Here is an 18012-nt window from a genome sequence, read left to right as displayed (position 1 = left end):
CACGAAGTAAGGTCTTAATAAAAGGTAGCAATTATCATTAGTGAAAGTTGCTATCAAAATGATGAAAGACTGAACAGCTTCTTCAATGTATTTCTGTGGCAATCTGCACTTGTTTCTGTTAAAGGTGGAAACTTAGGTGCAATGGCACATATCTTTAATCCCAGTGATTCAGGAGGTTGAGGCAGGAGAATTCCAAACTGCAAATTTCAGCAACTTAACAAGAGACCATTTCGTAATAAAAAATAAAAAAGGGCTGGGATATATAGCTCAGTTGTAAAGTGTCTCTGGGTTTATTCCCCAGGACTATGAAAAATAACTAAGTAAATAATTAAAGTAAAAAATAAACACTTAAGCCTAAATGAACCTTTGTTTATATAGTGATGGGAAGCCCCCAATCCAGGGGCAAAATGACAAGTTGCTTTTCCTCAAAATAATAGAAGATATGTGTCAGTGATTGTGCAATAGATGTCACTTGAAATAAGCACTTTTTCTTTCAAGCCACAAGAGTAGGAATATTTCTAGTGCATAATGCTTCATCAAGCACCAACCAAAAATACCTTTCCTTCCTAAAAATAAAAAGTAAAAAATTGGCTGGGGATGTGGCTCAAGTGGTAGCGCACTGGCCTGGCATGTGTGCGGCCCGGGTTCGATCCTCAGCACCACATACAAACAAAGATGTTGTGTCCGCCAAAAACTAAAAAAATAAATATTAAAATTCTCTCTCTTTGTCTCTCTTTCTCTTTAAAAAAGTAAAAAAAAGAGCAACTTCAAATTTTGGTAAAGTTTAAATCCAGAACTCTAATTGTGGAGATAATCAGATGTATTTGAGGAAAACGGACACAGCAATTCTCCCTTCAGCAGGTGCTTTCCTTCTTCCACTGGCAAGAGCGCTGCCATACAAAACAGTGAATCTACACTCTAAGATGTAGATTAGCAATCTTAGATCACATAAACTGCATTTTATATTCTTTTTTTCTATGATACTTTCCAAATGAAGTTAAGACAAAAAGAAATGCAGAAGAGATCTCAAAACTTCTACTGGCAAGTTCATTTCCTACAGGTAGAACACAATTCTAGATGTCACAGGATACCCACATGTTTGATTAACAAAGGATGTGACCATGCCATCCTACACTGGATCAGACGGATATTCTATCATAATACCACACTTGGCAATTTGAAAAACAAACAAAAAAGCTTCATAGTAAGACAAAATAACAGAAAGAAAACAGATGGGAAAAAGTCACTTTCTGGTATCAAGTTTTTGAGACTCTGCTAACCTATACATGAATAGACTTTTCTATTCAGAAATTAACAAATTTATGATAATAGGCTTGGGCTTTATTATAGACTGAACTGTGTTCTGTTTCCCCAATTACTATATTGAAGCCCAAACCCAATGTGACTGGATTTGTAGAAAGGGCCTCTAATTGAGGTAACTGAGGCTAAATGAGAACCTAACAGTGGGATCTAACCCAGCATGGCTCTTTTAGAAGAGAAAAGATACCAGGAGTGTACAAACACACAGAAAAGGTCATGTGAAGACAAAGTGAGGAAGCAACTATCTGTAAGCTAGGAAGGGAATCCTTATCAGAAAGCAATTCTGTCATCCCCTTGATCTAAATTTGAAAACAAATTTTTGCATTTTAAGTGACTCAGACTATACCATTCTATTATGGCTGCCCAAGGAGATTAATACAGTTGTCCCCTCTTATCCATAGAACTGAAAATAGTACCAAAATCTACATTTGCAATGTCTTCTCTATATATTTATACCTGTGATAATCTGTAAATGAGGCACAGTAAGAGATTAATAACAATAACTGATAACAAAATGGAATAATGACAACAATATATTGTAATAAAAATTACATGAATGTGATCTCGGTTTCCTTCTCTCTCAAAATATTGTATTTTTCCATTTAGTATTATCAGACTCAGTTGCCTGTGGATAACCAAACCTTGGATAAGGGGGACTATTGTATAGGCTTCATTTACATTCATAAACCCAGGGTATATAAGCTACCGGATACAAACTTACTAAAAGGAACAAACCCTGATGACCTCTGGAAGCATGAGGAATACACCTGTCTTCCATTGTTAGCAGAACTCTTAATCTAGCCAGGGTAAGCTTGTTTCAGTATTCTCTTTACACTTGTATCAATCACCTCATTTTCCACAAAAACCTCACAGAAAAGTTTCATTATTATTCAAAGCCAAAACCCATTTCAAGACAGGTTTTATGTTTAAAAGGTAACAACAATAACCTGTAGAAATAAATAAAATCCAATATTTCTAGAATTGGGGGATGTAAAGCTTCCTAAGCTTTATAAAATATAAAGGCCTACAAAGGAAAAGATAAACAGCTCTAATTAAACAAAGTTTAAACTCTAGTAATTCAAACATTAAAAAAAAAACATTTTAGATAGGTGTATATAAAACTTAAACATGTTCAATAGATAATTTATAAAGAATAGAAGCATTATGAAAATCCCCACAAAGCAATCAATTTACAAAAGAAATAAATTAGATGAATTAATTAGGTACCTTTTCTTTAACTAGCAAAAACTCAGAAAATACTTACTTTTGTAGGAAGTTGTCGTTTTTTTGAATGACAAAAAGGGATTCTATTAAGTATTTTACTGGGGCTTCCAGGGTCATTAATTCTTGTTACATGAAAGCATACATATGACATATGTAAATATTTGTCCAAATATGAAATAAATCAACCTCGAAGCAATAAAATAAGGAGAAAAATGTAACTAATGATACCAGTTGAACAAGTAAATTTGGAAATGATACAAATGTACAGACATTTTATGGATGCTGAAACTTGGAGTTTGACGCAGGACTTGTTGTGATCTTCTGGCTGTAGGACCCAGACCATCTTAAGTGCTACATAAATAAAAATTTGTTGATCAATTGAATAAATATATTATATTCAAGCTTAAAGACTATGCCATGACAACAAAGATATACCATTTCTTCAATAAAGCAATTCCTACAAAGTTAAGCTAAAAATAATGTATTTGAGGTAAAAATCACACTAAATTTAAGATTTTTAAGATACCTTCACTATCTTCAGGATTTTCTTCTTCATTGGAAGCTTCAATATCTTCATCTTCCTGAGCAGAAACGGTGGAAGCAACACTTTCACACTGAGACACATCACGTTCTTCACGAGGTTTTCGTGAAGCCTAAAGGAATACATGATATTATTTGTGATTTAAATAGCTAAGAAGAAAAAAAAAATCAAACCTTTTCCCTTCTGAAAAAATATAGAACACTGACACACACATACAAGATGGTTATGTGGGGCTGGGGCTCAGTGGTGGAGCACTTGCCTAGCATGTGTGAGGCACTAGGTTCAATCCTCAGCACCACATAAATAAAAAAACAAATAAAGGCATTGTGTCCATCTACAACTAAAAATATTTTTAAAAAAAGAAACAGAAAAAGATGGTTATGTGTGTGACAATTCTCTCGTTAATGTGCAGGCAACCACTGTCAGGCCTTTTGTGCAGATGGGTCAATTTCACAAAACTGATGAAAAGTTTACATCTGAACCATTTTTGGGACCACAAGTTTTCATGATCCTTTCCTACTCCAGGAAATGTATTTTTGTAAGTAAAATAATATTTATTTTCAAATAAACGTAACTTACAGATTAAAATGTGGAAGATACAGAAAATTGAATTTTAAAAAATTCTCATAATTTCAAAAGCTAGAGATTCCAAGTATACTAGTACAGTTCCTTTTAAGTCCTTTAGATGCATGTACACGTATAGAAATCTGTCCACAGCTTGGACAGACCCATGTAGTCATATATCCCAAGTCTAATTTTTTTTTAACCTAAAATAGCTTTGAAGAGAACATATTCCTATGCTACAAACTCTTCAAAATGGTTCTTACAAAATATTCCATAAAAATACAGTTATCAGTGTACAGTTAAATTCTCCTATTTTAAGGCATTTGAGTAATTTTCAATTTGGGGTATTATTAATAATGCTAGCTTTAAGAATTAGGCAACTTTATGGGCAATAACAAATCATTTCTTTTACTATTAATGAAGACAAATTCCTTCTATGTTTTTCTTCAAATTTGTTTAGATGTTGATGGACCTTTATTTTATTCACGTATTCATATGTGGTGCTGAGAATTGAACCCTGTGCCTCACACATGCTAGGCAAGCGCTCCACCACTGAGCCCCAGCCCCAGCCCTTGTTGTTCTTTAAATAGTGTGTTCCATTCTGCAAATTATGTGTTTATATAAAATCGCTCATTCTTCTAATGAAGCCACATAATTTATTATGTGTGTACATATTTAAATGGAAGATGCTTGCTACTTACACTATATTTATAGCCTTATGTTGCTAGATACAAAACTTAAGGTCTCCTGTGTTTGCAGGTATTGGCACTGGAAGTTCTGTTCTATGCCCATCATGTATTTCACCTGTCAGCCTCTACCACCGAGACTCTTCATAGAGAGGAAAAAATATTATTACTGCCCCAACCTGCTAAAAATTACCAAGATGCCTAGTCATTATTCTTAGTTAATATATGATAATGCTATTTAGGATCCAACCCACAGCATTAATTAACTGAAGAGAAACAATTATTTTCCAATATTAATCAGAGTATCCCTAGGAGGAATGAAAGGAAACAATCCCAGAAAGGCACTCCATGTTTCTTAAAAACCTATCAGAAGGGGCTGGGGTTGTCGCTCAGAGGTAGAGAGCTTGCCTAATACATTTGAGACACTGGGTTCGATCCTCAGCACCACATAAAAATAAATAAAATAAAGTTATTATGTCCATCTTTAAAAAAAAAAAAGATTCCATGAATGCTACCATAATATTTTCAAGCATTAGATAACAAATAGTATATGGATTTTTGCCCCTCCTTTGCAAATATTAACCCATTCTGTTTAGTCCTTTAACTAATGATTATAGAAGAAACAGCTTTTCACTACCACTGGGTAAAATTCTGCTCTTCACATGCAATAACCTGCAACATCTTCAAGCATTTTCTTCACTGAGATTTGACATTCCAAAACCTATGACATCTATGCATTCACCAATTTGATGAGTAAATTTGGCAAGATGCACAGGCATTTTATTTAACACCTACATATATACTACTGAGGATTGACAAGTATTAGTCATTTTAAGTGATGCTGGGGATTGAACTCAGGGCTTCACATACCCTAGGAAAATGCTCTATCACTAAGCTACATCCCCAGCCCTTGAAATATTTTTTAAAAAGATAAAACACTCTAGATAGCAAGAGAAGTCTGCTGTCTTCTATCATTTTAATTGTGATTAATCATAATGATTAGAACTAGATGTTTTAGAGATGTTTGTGATTTTGTATGTCAGCTTGGCTAGGACACTTTGCCCAGAGAGTTGACCAAACATTACTCTGGATATTTCTGTACAGGTGTAATAAGATTAACATTTAAATGAGTAGGCTATAAGTAAAGCATATTACCCTCCATGGGGAGAGGAGGGGAGGAGGGCTCATCCAGTCCACTGAAGGCCTAAGCAGAACAAACACTGGAGTAAGGAGGAATTCTGAAGCAGAATGGACTCCAATTCTTTTCAAAGTCTTTTCAGTCAGCCTACTCCACGGAAGTTAAACCCTCACGATCACATGGGTAAATTCCTCCCATCTTGCTCTTCTTCCTTCCTCATCTTTCATTTTTTTCTTTCCTTATACCTCTCTCTATACATACACGTTCATATACTGCTGATTTTTTATCCTTGAGAACCCCAACTAGTATGTTTCTTTTTGTTTTTGTTTTCTTAAATATGGGGGATTAAGCCCAGGGGTGTTCTACCACTGAGGGATCATCCCCAGCCCTATTTTGAGACAGGGTCTAAGTTGTCCAGCTATAGCCTCAAACTTGCAACATTTGTGCCTCAGCTTCCTGAGGTGCTAGAATTACAGGTATCTGGCTAAAATATTTATCTTTAAAAAAATAACAGCTGGCTTGACATGGTACCATGCCTATAATTTCTGTCACGAAGGAGGATCACAAATTCAAATCCAGCCTCACCAATTTAGTGAGACCCTGTCTCAAATAAAAAATAAAAATGTGCTGGGGGGAGTAGTTTAGTGATAGAGGGAACCTGGATTCAATCTCTAGTACTAAAAAAAAAAAAAAACAAACACAACAAACATTTGATTCACTGTTTACTTGACTTTCTCCCAAAACATTTTAGATGGTATCTCCTGAACTCAAGACTTCATCTTGTCAATATATTTTTTTGTTGTGTTATTTTCTGTTCTTTATGTTTTGGTTCTTATAGGACCTTTAAACTATTGCAACCTCAAAGTTCCTTTGTATATACTCTTTTGAGTCAATATTGTATTTGAAGGGCTAGGGCTGTGGCTCAGTGGTAGCATACTTCCCTGACATGTGTGAGGCACTGGGTTCGATTCCCAGCACCACATATAAATAAATAAAGTTCTATCAAAACTAAAAAAAATATTTTTTTAAATATTATATATCAAGAATATATGATCTTTCAATTTAATTCATCTATTATAGATATCTGATTTTCCCTGCACATTTTACTGAAAAGACTGTCCTCTCTCCCATTGAATTGTGTCCTTTGCTGAGCATCATTAAATCTTAAATGTGGAAAAAAAAAGAGTATATACTCTTCTTTGTAAGTTCACATCTTAGTAAGCTTAAGTATTTGTGTTTTCATTACTCATTCTTCTCTCCTTAATGATACTAAAACATTTTGGTCTAAGAACCCTAAAGTATTAAAAAGTAGTAAGGGGCTAGGGTTGTGGTTCAGTGGTAGAGAGCTCACCTAGCGCGTGCAAGGCCCTGGGTTCGATCATCAGCATCATATAAAAATAAATTAAACAAAGGTGTTGTGTCCAACTACAACTAAAAAATAAATATTTTTTTAAAAAGTAATAAGGACCCATAGAGTCTGTTTTCTGATATTGTACCAAAATTTGGTAAGTAGTTGCTTAAAAGTTTGATGAAATCTGAAACCACATTAATAAAACTTTTTTGTACTCTATTATGTTAAAGTTTATTAATTTGTCTTATACTTCCATATGGGAATCCTTTAGCAATAAATAATATCCACTGTAATATCACCAACTGGTCATTTGAAAAATACTGAAGGGCTGGAGATACAACTCAGCAGTAGAACATTAGCCTAGCATGCATAACACCCTGAGTTCCACTGCAGCATCAAAAAAGAAAAGCAAAAAGTACTTAGTTATGTAGATTTTTCAAATTTAGATATACTTCATTATATAGCAAATCACCAAATTATTTATAACCACTGATCTCATCAAAACAGTATAACTAGTTGGGCATGGTACATGCCTGTAATTCCAGCAGCTCAGGAGGCTGAGGCAGGAAGATCACAAGTTCAAAGCCAGCCTCGGCAACTTAGTGAGACCCAAAGCAACTTAGTGAGAGACCCTGTCTCAAAATAAAATTTAAAAAGAAAATAAAAAGGTGTGTCAGTGGTTGAGCATTCTTGGGTTCAATCTCTGGTACAACAACAACAAAAAAGTGTAACCAGAACATATTAAGTTCATGCTACCATACTATGGATCTGGAATACCCCCAAACCTCCATGTGTTAAAGGCTTGGCCTCAGCTCATGGAAATGGTAGAACCGTTAAGAGGTGTGCCCTAGCAGAAGAGCTCAGGTTGCTGAGTGTGTGTCCACGAAGGAGACATCAGGACTGGGTGCCCTTCCTTCCTGTGTATTTTCTCATATAGGCCATCAGGTGAACAGGCTTCTTCTACCACTGCTCCTGCCATGATGTGCTTGCTACCTTACCACAGGCTCCAAAGCAACCATAAACTGAAATCTCAAAAACTGCGAGGCAAAATAAACCTCTTCTCATTTTGATCATCTTAGGTATTTTCCTACACTTAGGGAAAACCCACACACAGTAAAGTATAAGCATTTTCCAAAATTCTCCTTTTCATTTGCAAGCATGAAATTTAAAAGTGACAACAAATACTATTTGTTGTTTATTCTGAAAGACAGGCTCACTTATTGTCAGAAAAAAACACAAAACAAAACAACAACAACAAAAAACCTATCTGCCAAATACAAAAATTTGAAAAATCACATTGTCATGCTTTCAAGTAAAAACAATATTCTATGAAAAAGGGAACATATTTCAGCCTGAAATTCAAACACCTGCAAAAGCACTTTTCCATGATAGAATAATCATATTTTTGTAAAAGAGCCATGTGTGTACTTACCATTTCATTACACAGAGTAGTAAAATACGAGTACTTTAATGTAAAAATTCAATCAAATTAATTTTTATTCTTCATCAAGGACATTCTTCAGTAAAACTAGCTTTTTCATTTTATTTTATCTTATTATCTATGGTGCTGAGGATCAAAACAGGGCCTTGCAAATGCTAGGCCAAATGCTCTACCACTGAGTTAAACCTCCACTTCTGAATCTGGTACTATTTTTTAAAAGTTGCTTGCAGATAAAGAACACACTGAGTACCAGCACACTGAGTATCCTGCCACCAGCAGTTTTATCCATCAATCCAGATATTAATAGAAAAAAGCAAATAACATCTTAATAGTTTCATGAAAGTATAAGCATTTTCCATTTTTACCTCAAAGGACTCTCCAAAACTCTAAGAACTACTATACTAAAACTTCCTTATAAGAAAAATTCCAATAATAGTAATTTATTTCAAGTAAATCTTCAATAATTTGAAAATAATAATAATTTGAGTATAACCCCTGGTTTTTTATTCCACATAATCTTTGTCTTTGAAAAAAACATTTTTTTAATATACCAAATCGACTCATTCAATATGATAAAACGTCACCTAAAGTTTTCAATTAAACTTCCCATCTACAGTAATTCAAAAGTACTGAATTCCCATTACTACAAATAGAAACCTTTTTGATTAGTAAAAAGGAAACCAGTTGACCTGTACCAAGAAATTAGAATACTTCTTACAGGTAAATGCATAAATACAAATACAAGATACAAAAAAGTTTCTCCAAAATCAATCTCTGAAGTTTGAAAACACTTGAAGTTAAAAAAAAAAAAAAAGATAAATCAAAGCTTCTCTACCTCTGATATACTCACTTTCTGTTTATGCTGTTGCAAGAGGTTGTCGAGATTGTGTCGTCTTTTATAGTTAAAATAGAAGTTTTTACACTGAGCTTCACTTTTAGTTCCCACCATTTTGGCAATTGCTGCCCAGTTACGGCCATGTTCTACTAGGCCTGTATTTTAAAAGCAGATGAAGCATTAATTGAATAGTGACTGCAAGCAAGAGAAATAATAAATCAATGTAATCACTGTATTTACAATCATTAACACTACAGACACTCTTTCAATTACTTATGAATGTACTTCAATATTTACTGACTGAAAACTCATTTTTGTCCTGTATTTCCCCCCCAATTTAAAATATGCTCATTAATAGAGGGCTAAATCTTACCTGTGCTATGTATATTTACAGGGACAGGGCAACATTGGACCCACAGTTATAGTTCAAATGCTTGCAAACTAAGCAATTAGGTACTTCTAGATCCTAGAGACAGTGTATCAATAATAAGGTAATCAAATATAAATGACTAACACAGTCTCATTTGTAGGAAACCTCACTGATAATCAGGATTTATGCCAGTCAACTCATAATCAAGCAATGCCCTCAAAAAATTTACCAGTTTTTAAAAATCCTGTTTTAATATAACGCATCACAGAAAATTATGCAATTTAATAATTCTCTAATCAAACAACTATACACACATATACGTGGAAAAATATGAATATATAATTGTATATATACATACATAGACAACAATATAAAGATATACTTTAGATACAGGTATACATAAACAGAAATTCCCAGTACAAATTTAACAATTTATAGGTAAACATCAGTTTTTCAAGGTTAATACAAATAGCTCCCTTAATAATAAGGGAGAAAGACCATTACCAAATCTTGCCTGATAGTTTCTTAAAGAGTATAGATTAGATACTTAAACACAGATATATCTGTCTGAAAAAGACCATTCCATGATAGAGCTCACACCTGCTTGTTTAAATATGATATTTTGATGATGACATGAGAATAAACGTGAATCTTCTCAAAAACAATGCAGATTTAGCATTTGCCAATCATGGCAAATAAGGTTCAGATAAAAATACTTTGAAAATAGAACACTGTAAACTGTTTGATTTTTGGTTAAGTTTGCTTATACTTGAGTCTAAGACACATTATTTATTATCTGATAAATAGTAAATTAATCTGAAATATGTCACCAAAAGGCCAAGTTACATATAACAATTTCCCTTTGGAACTACAAGGTAAATATTTAAACAACAAAAGAATTAATCTTTCTTAAAATTAACTACCAATATTTACCCTAATGTAATTTAGTTCAATTTTAAATCATACTACATTAATAAGCAACAAGAGAAAACTACAAGGTACATAAAGTTCCATAGTAAGATGACACAGTAAAGTAACAGAGAAGAACTCAAAACTTCAGTCTGCTTGGCTATAAACTTCATGTTCTCTCCTCCTCAGTGCAATTTCTTTAATGGTTTATTTATTCTATTTCTGTGGAATTGGGGATTTAATCCAGGGGCATTCTACCACTGAGCTACACTTCATTCTGTTTTATTTTTAGTTTTATTTTGAGTCAGTGTCTCCCTGAGTTGCCTAGGGTGGCCTTTAACTTTCAATCTCCCAAGTATCTGGAATTACAAATATGGGCCACTATTCCTGACACTTAATGGTTTATAATCAAAAGACTTAACCCAAATGCAAACTGAAAAAGTAGGTGCCATTTTATTGAATGCAACTCTAAAACAACATAAATATGGAATTTATATCAAAGTTTGTTCCAAAATAAATTCAATAGCAACTATTCTGGAAAAGCTACTTGTTTTATGAAGATATTCAAAATAACATTATAGTACCTTAAGGGTACTATACTATCAAAAAGAACTCTTAAATTTGCTTAGAAACCCTACCCTCTTGGAAGAACCTTTTAATTTCCTAAATTACAAAAGTATTTCTATTATGCTCATAACTAATCACCCTTTAAAACAAAAACAAACTAAAAAAACCTTGAGAAGATCTAACTATTATAATTTACCTTTTTTAGCCACTTCCATTTCTTCTTCTGTCCATCGAGAGGTCTCCACAGGCTCTGTGGAAACTAAAACAAAAGGAGAAAACCCAGTTAAGCAGAGAGGAAAAAAAGAGAGAGAAAGAAAAATCCTTCGCAGGGTAGGGTTGCACACACCAGAAATCCCAACAGCTTGGGAGGCTGAGGCAGGAGGACTGAGTTCAAAGACAGCCTCAGCAACTCAGTGAGACAGTGTCTCTAAATAAAACACAAAAAAGGGCTGGGGATGTGGCTTAGTGGTTGAGCGCCCCTGGATTCACTCCCTAGTACCAAAAACAGAAAAGAAAAATCCTTCATTCCGACAAACAATGTAATCTGTAAACTCTTCGAACCTGCTATAAAGTCTGTTTACAGCATTTGGTGGGAAATAAAAACAACAACTATGAAAATTAGATGCTATCAGTCTCTTTTCTATCAACCAGATGGAAAAGTTTTACTTTTCTCAACAACACAATCTTTCTCAATGTTCTCAGAAGTTCTATCCATGTCTACATGTTTGAATATCTTTAGCTTAGTTTTAAGAAAGTCCCACCTCACCCAATGCTTTCCAGCTTAAACGATCACTCCTCTTTTCTTGCATTGTCAAAGGACAAAATAACCCTGTTTCTTTTTGTCTGGGAACAGTGCCCTCTCCCTTTCTCTGAACCCTCATCTTGACCTAACTCTTTTTGTTCATTTCTGTTTCTGGTATCCAGCAGGCACAAAGGGATAATGCATTGAACGCTTGCTCTCTTACTTCAGAAAGAAAACTGAAAATATCAAGCCTGAAATGAACTCTTGCTACATTCTTACTCAATCAATAGTAACACAATCATCTGAATTATGAATAGGCTCCTCAGACTGATTTTTGAATCCTCCTTGTCACTTACTACTCACACCCAATGACATGTATCAACTATCGTCTCCTTCATATATACAACATCTGCTTCCATTCTTGAGCCCATCTAATCTGACCTTCACCTACCACTTCCAGACCTATCTTGCTAAAGTACAAATCTAATCAGAGCACTCTTCTATGTAAAAACCTTTGCAAGCTCTCTCCTTTGTAAGCAAAACAAGATATAGTTCATACAAAGCCCATCATGATCTGCCCCTCTGCCTATGTTTGTTTTTTGTTGTTGTTGTTTTTGCTACTGGGGATTTAACTCAAGGGCAGGAGCATTACCACTGAGCTACACTCATTCCTAGAACTTGCACTATCTTTCATACTTCATGTTATGGGAAAATTGGTACCACGAATCACTAATGGTGGTACTTATCATTCAAACAATCCTTTTATAAACTAATGAGACAGTACTTTTTAAAAGAGAGAGAGAAATATGCTTGGATTCTTAGGCCCAATATAAATTTGCCTAAGAATTTATTCCTATGAAAAATAATTTAACAGAAAAACAATGCTATGTGCACAGATTTTTTTTCCCATTATAGTGTTGTCTATATTGGTTTAAGATGAGGAATGGGACTGCCTGATTAAATAAGTCATGTCTCAGGAAAAAAATGCCAACACTTATGGCCATTTACAAAGTAAAAATGGAGATTACTAAGAAATTAGAAAACATCTGATATATAACAAGTAAAAATATTTTAAAAAAGGTGATACGCCCACTAGGATTATAACTAATTAAAAAAGAAAAACAGCTGTATTTGAGTAGCAAGATTGTGGCTCATGTTCATTTTCAAAAAAATTGACATTAATAAAGTTCAAAAAATTTAAAGATCAGACTTCAGGATTATTTGTAGATTATCAACATTAGAGAACCCTAATACTGAGAGAGAATTCCATACAAATTATGGCCTATTCATGCCAATTCCTCCCACTCACCAGGTTCTGGTGGTGGTGGCAGAGGTGGTGGAGGCTCTTCAGTGGCAGCTGCAGCTGCGGCACTGGCAGCTGCCGCTTCATTTGTCATGGACCTGGTGATTCGCCCCTTCCGGCGGCCTTGACTGTTGGCAGTTTTTCGCCCCCTAGGCGTGGACTGTTCTCTCTCCTCAGTTTCTTCTGTTGTAGCTTCCATCTTATCCTTTTCCTTGGTATTTTCTCTGGAAACAAAAACAATGAAAATTTGTGTGTATCAAAGAAGGCTGCAGTTTTGGACATCCTTTACTTAAAAATTGAATAAATCTAACCAATCTCTTATTTATTTTTAAAAAATTTAGGTAAAATTCTTTTTTTTTTTTTAAGAGAGAGAGAGAGAATTTTTTAAATATTTATTTTAGTTTTTCGGCAGACACAACATCTTTGTTTGTATGTGGTGCTGAGGATCAAACCCGGGCGGCACACATGCCAGGCAAGCACGCTACCGCTTGAGCCACATCCCCAGCCCCAGGTAAAATTCTTTTATGCCCTAATTTTGAAGAGTTTTGGCTGGTTAAAATGAAAATATTCCATACGTTTTTTTAAAAAAACATATTAATGGACTTACATTTTAAACATATTTCAAATTAACTGATTCAAAACCAGAACATTCCACAAGGAAATTAACAAATGGCAGCACAAGATCCCCTAGACCTGCAATTCAAAGACATGGTCTATACCAAACGGCAGGAGTCCTGGGTGTTTTACACTTGTTCTAAGTTGTCTTATTAGTGAAATGAAGAAGCTGAAACAGATAGTAAGTACCTTTATGATTGATGCTTACTCTATAGTGGTAATCCACAATACTGTTTCATTAAGCCAGACTCAGTGTTCTGAACCACTACCAATACTGATTACACCCCAGGGCAAAGATGCCTTGGATTTACTAGCCTAGCAATAACTTTGGAAAAACTGCCTCATTCCCATGAGCCTCAGTTTCTTCATCTGTAAAATAAGGATAATGGTAATATATTTCATAGAGCTGTTGCAAAGATTAAAGAATAATAAATAAAAAAAATAAAGAGAGGAGGGGTGGCAATCTAAGATGGAAGGCACTGAGTAAGGGGTCACTTTTTCCAAATTAAAGGTGTTCAAACATGTAGATATGGCATGAAACTTTTGAGAACACTAATACATGACCCTGAGAAGTGTGGTATTCCAACTGCCAACACAGAAGCAAACTTGACCATATCTCAATTTCCCAACATGCTTTATTAATTCTTATTTCCAAGATTTTTTCTCCTTGTAAACAGTTCTTGTATCTTGCCTTGCTCTCCCCTAGTAGATTATAAACTACCTGGAAATAGTATATATCTTAAGTATTTTTTGTATTCTCCTTAAGATTTAGCCCAAATAGATAATGAATTGTTAAAATAACTTAGAAGCTAGGTGTGGTCGTGCACACATGTAATCCCAGCTACCTGGGAGGCAGAAGGATTGCAAATTTGACGCCAGCCTCAGCAACTTGGCAAGACCCTATCTCAAAATAAAAAATATAAAGGGCTGAGGGTATAGTTCAGTGGTACAGTGCCCTGGATTCAACCCCAGTACTGCCAAAAATAAGTAAATGCATAGACACATGCACACATACATACAAATATATACACAAACATTCAAAACAATAACAACAATAGATATTTTAAGAAAAAAGTAAAATTAAGGTATAGCAGTTCTAAGAAAGAAAAAAAAAAGATAAAAGTAAAACCAGGTAAGGTAGTTCCACTTGAGCAGAACCACTGACTATGTGGTAGGATAAAAGTTTAACCTAAACTAAAATAACCTAAACTTTTCCTTTATACGCATCTTCCTAAGATATAAAATTAGAAAAGCATGAATATCTAACACTTTTCAAACCATGTCAATTGACTTAGGCAGCTTTAGTCATCCCAGAACTAGGTAAAACTTAAGTACTTCCAAGAGGATTACAGAAACAAAATAGATATTAAAAAGGAACGAACCATTTACACATCAAACACCCTGGATAAATCTCGAAGAAATTTATAAGTTAATAAGTCACATAACACATTACATACTTGCTATAGTCTGGATCTTAAATATTCTCAAAATATTTTAAAATGTGTTTAAAAGTTTGGTCCCTAGGGCAGTACTAAAGAGAGACAATGGAGCCTTTAGAAGGCAGAGCCTAGTGGGAGGTTTTTAGGTCATTGGGGGCTTGCCCTTGAAGGGAATTCTGGGACCCTGGCCTCTTCCTCTCTTTCTATCTTCTTTCCTTCCTGGCCAGGAGGTTAATGGTTTTGGTATTTCACGTGCTCCCTTGATGATATGCTGTGTTGCCACAGGCCCAAACAATTATGGATTGAAACCTCCAAATATATGAGCCAAAGATATAAGTTGGTTATCTCAGGTATTTGCTATAGTGACAGAAACCTGACTAATATATACTGTATGACTCCATTTCTATATAATTCTAGAATAGGCAGAAGCGGTTGCCACAGGCTAGGAATGGGGGCAGAGAAACCTATTACAAATTTGATGTCACTTCAAAGAAACCTACAGGAATAGGATGATTGGAAATGCTCTACACAAGTACATACACTTGTCTAAACACATCAATCTAAAATTGATGAATTTTAGTCTACATTATTTATAAACATAATCGTTCGGGGGTAAACAACCAATCCAGTGCCTGAGGCCCTCTGTGCCTAAATGTATACAAAAGCCTCAGTGGTGTCTCTGACTGGCAAAATGACAGATTAACTTTCATTATACTTTGCTTTCTTTTCCCGATTTTCTATAATGAACATGAATTACTTTTTATTACCAGGAAAATGGCAACAGCAAATAAATTGGGAAATGTATTTTATATAATATGGTCAATGAACCTAGAATATACTATATTAGTGAAAAGTTCCTTTCTCAGCATTTTTACACTACCTAAGGTACACTATCTGAGGCTCATAAAAGAGCCTGAGGAATCTTCCAAATCCAAGATTAAATTAAATTCAACACATCTTTGTGAGAAGTACGCATTATTGTAGCTCATCCTGTCTGAAAAGAAGTAACTCATGGCTGGCAAATAAATACAATAAGCCAAAAAATTATACTTCATTACTTAGTCATGTCAAATAACAAAACTCATATCCCACTGATTCTTTTATCCAATATTTCACACCTTCAAAAGACTGTTTCATTATTTAAAAGTAACTACAACACTTATTAATAATTATTTAACTCACTTAGAGTCCTCCTTCTCATCCTTTTCCTCTTCATCTTTCTTTTCTTCTTCTTTTTTTTCTGTTTTTTCTGCTTTATCCTCTTCTTTTTCTTCTACTTTTTCTTCTTGTGAGGGTCGGGCAATTTGCTGCTAGAATAAATCATCATTTGTGAAACACAAAGGTACCAGCAATAGATTCTCAAATTGTGATGACAAATTATAATAGCCATCTAAACATTTTAAATAATTATGAATCATTTACAATATAATTGGTGGCCATGAATTAAAAATCAAGCAATACTTTTATGATATATTTTATATGTATTATTTAAAAGGTATTATACATACATACACAAATGCTCAGAGCATTTAGATCTATCAGAGAGGTGAAAATGTTAAAATTCCACTTGGAAATCTGAGATTGGTGCTCTCTTTGCAAGCCCTATCTAATCTGTCACTCAAGAATTCCATTTCAAAATATATTTCAAAACACATATACAATTTTTTCAAACCATCCCTATCATTAAATACTTAATGTATTCCTATTTTTTTCCATTATTATAAATGAAACTATAAGAAACATCTTTATGCATTTTGGGGAGGAACATCCATTTAATGAGTAGTTGACATTTAATGGAATAGTTGACTGAAGTAATTTGGAAAAATTCTAAAGATATAGTACATTGAAGAGAAGTAAAACATTCAAATATTCCTAAGCTGAAACTACAACCATGTAAATGTGTTCCTACATACTCCTAAAAGAAAACACCGAAGAAAGGTATTGGGCAATCAGACCCTTTCATTTCTGATGTCACATTTGTTAAAACTGCAAGTCTAAAAGAAAAAACTAAGAATGCTGTATTATTTTTATTTAATTCAGAAATCAAGACTGCATAATGTAATGAGGACAGAACTCTAGGGCATCTTTACTGAAAAGCCTATTGGCCTGTGCATATTTCCCTCCAACGCCCATCCTTCCCACATTCTTCTTACTGCTCTGGACTCATCTTCACAAGCCCAGCGCTTTCTTACCTTTGTCTAGAATACCCTTTCTGCCCTTTCTTGCCTGGAAAAATCCTACATATGCTCTGAGACGAAATTTGAAATGCTACATTTCCTGGGAGGTAAAATCACAATAACCTGGTTGACCTGCCAGAACTAAAATCAACAGCTCTTCTCTCCAGATGCAACTATTCATACCCCACCCATTCCACACCTTCCCTGTTGCTGATTCTGCTTGGTCCTTTGATTCTTTATTCTATGGAATTTTCACAGTCCATCAAAAACTGCATTTGCTAATCAATTTGCTAAATCATTTCAAGATCGTAATTCCCTCATTTGTTTTATCTGATCTTCCCAATTTTTCAACCTGGCTAATTGCCAGTTTCATTTCCTAATTAAAAAAAAAAAAAGGGTGGATTTCAAATGTATGTTTTACAACTTTAAGTAAGTCTGCCTTGCAATTGGGAATGTTTAATTCAGCTCTGACTTCCTAGCATACCATAGTGCCTGAAAGACTGGTTTCAAATGCTAATAACCTAAGTCAGACATAAGTGAACCATTAATTTGTCATTAAACCAGTAAGATACCAACATTTTGTCTAGTCAGTGAGCTGCTGTTATGGTATGAATATGAAATATCCCCCCAAAGCTCATGTACTAGAAACATGTTATCCAATGTAGCAGTATTCAAAGACGAAATGGTTAGATTATGAGAGCAACAGCTTGTTCAGTAGTTTAATCAATTTGATGGATTAATAAATTGAAAGGATTATTGTATGAGTTGATAACTATAGATGAGTGGGGCA

At 34.4% G+C, this 18012-nt stretch overlaps 1 protein-coding gene across 21 annotated transcripts in view; it reads right to left on the bottom strand.

Moving 5' to 3' along the window:
- The window catches only part of Ncor1 (nuclear receptor corepressor 1), a 153011-nt gene that overhangs the window by 59117 nt on the left and 75882 nt on the right, over positions 1-18012 (bottom strand). For 14 of the 21 annotated variants that reach the window (XM_071603044.1, XM_071603048.1, XM_071603058.1 and 11 more), the window contains 5 exons: positions 16228-16355; positions 12998-13215; positions 11143-11205; positions 9116-9255; positions 3071-3197 (listed from right to left, as the gene is read on the bottom strand). In XM_071603044.1, the coding sequence (XP_071459145.1) occupies positions 3071-3197; positions 9116-9255; positions 11143-11205; positions 12998-13215; positions 16228-16355 (676 nt within the window). The remainder of the gene's footprint in view (positions 1-3070; positions 3198-9115; positions 9256-11142; positions 11206-12997; positions 13216-16227; positions 16356-18012) is intronic. The other 7 variants (XM_071603045.1, XM_071603052.1, XM_071603064.1 and 4 more) reach the window with 1 other exon arrangement.

This window comes from Marmota flaviventris, chromosome 17 (assembly GCF_047511675.1).
Source record: "Marmota flaviventris isolate mMarFla1 chromosome 17, mMarFla1.hap1, whole genome shotgun sequence".
Lineage (NCBI taxonomy): Eukaryota > Metazoa > Chordata > Mammalia > Rodentia > Sciuridae > Marmota > Marmota flaviventris.
This window is presented reverse-complemented; position numbering and strand designations above follow the sequence as displayed.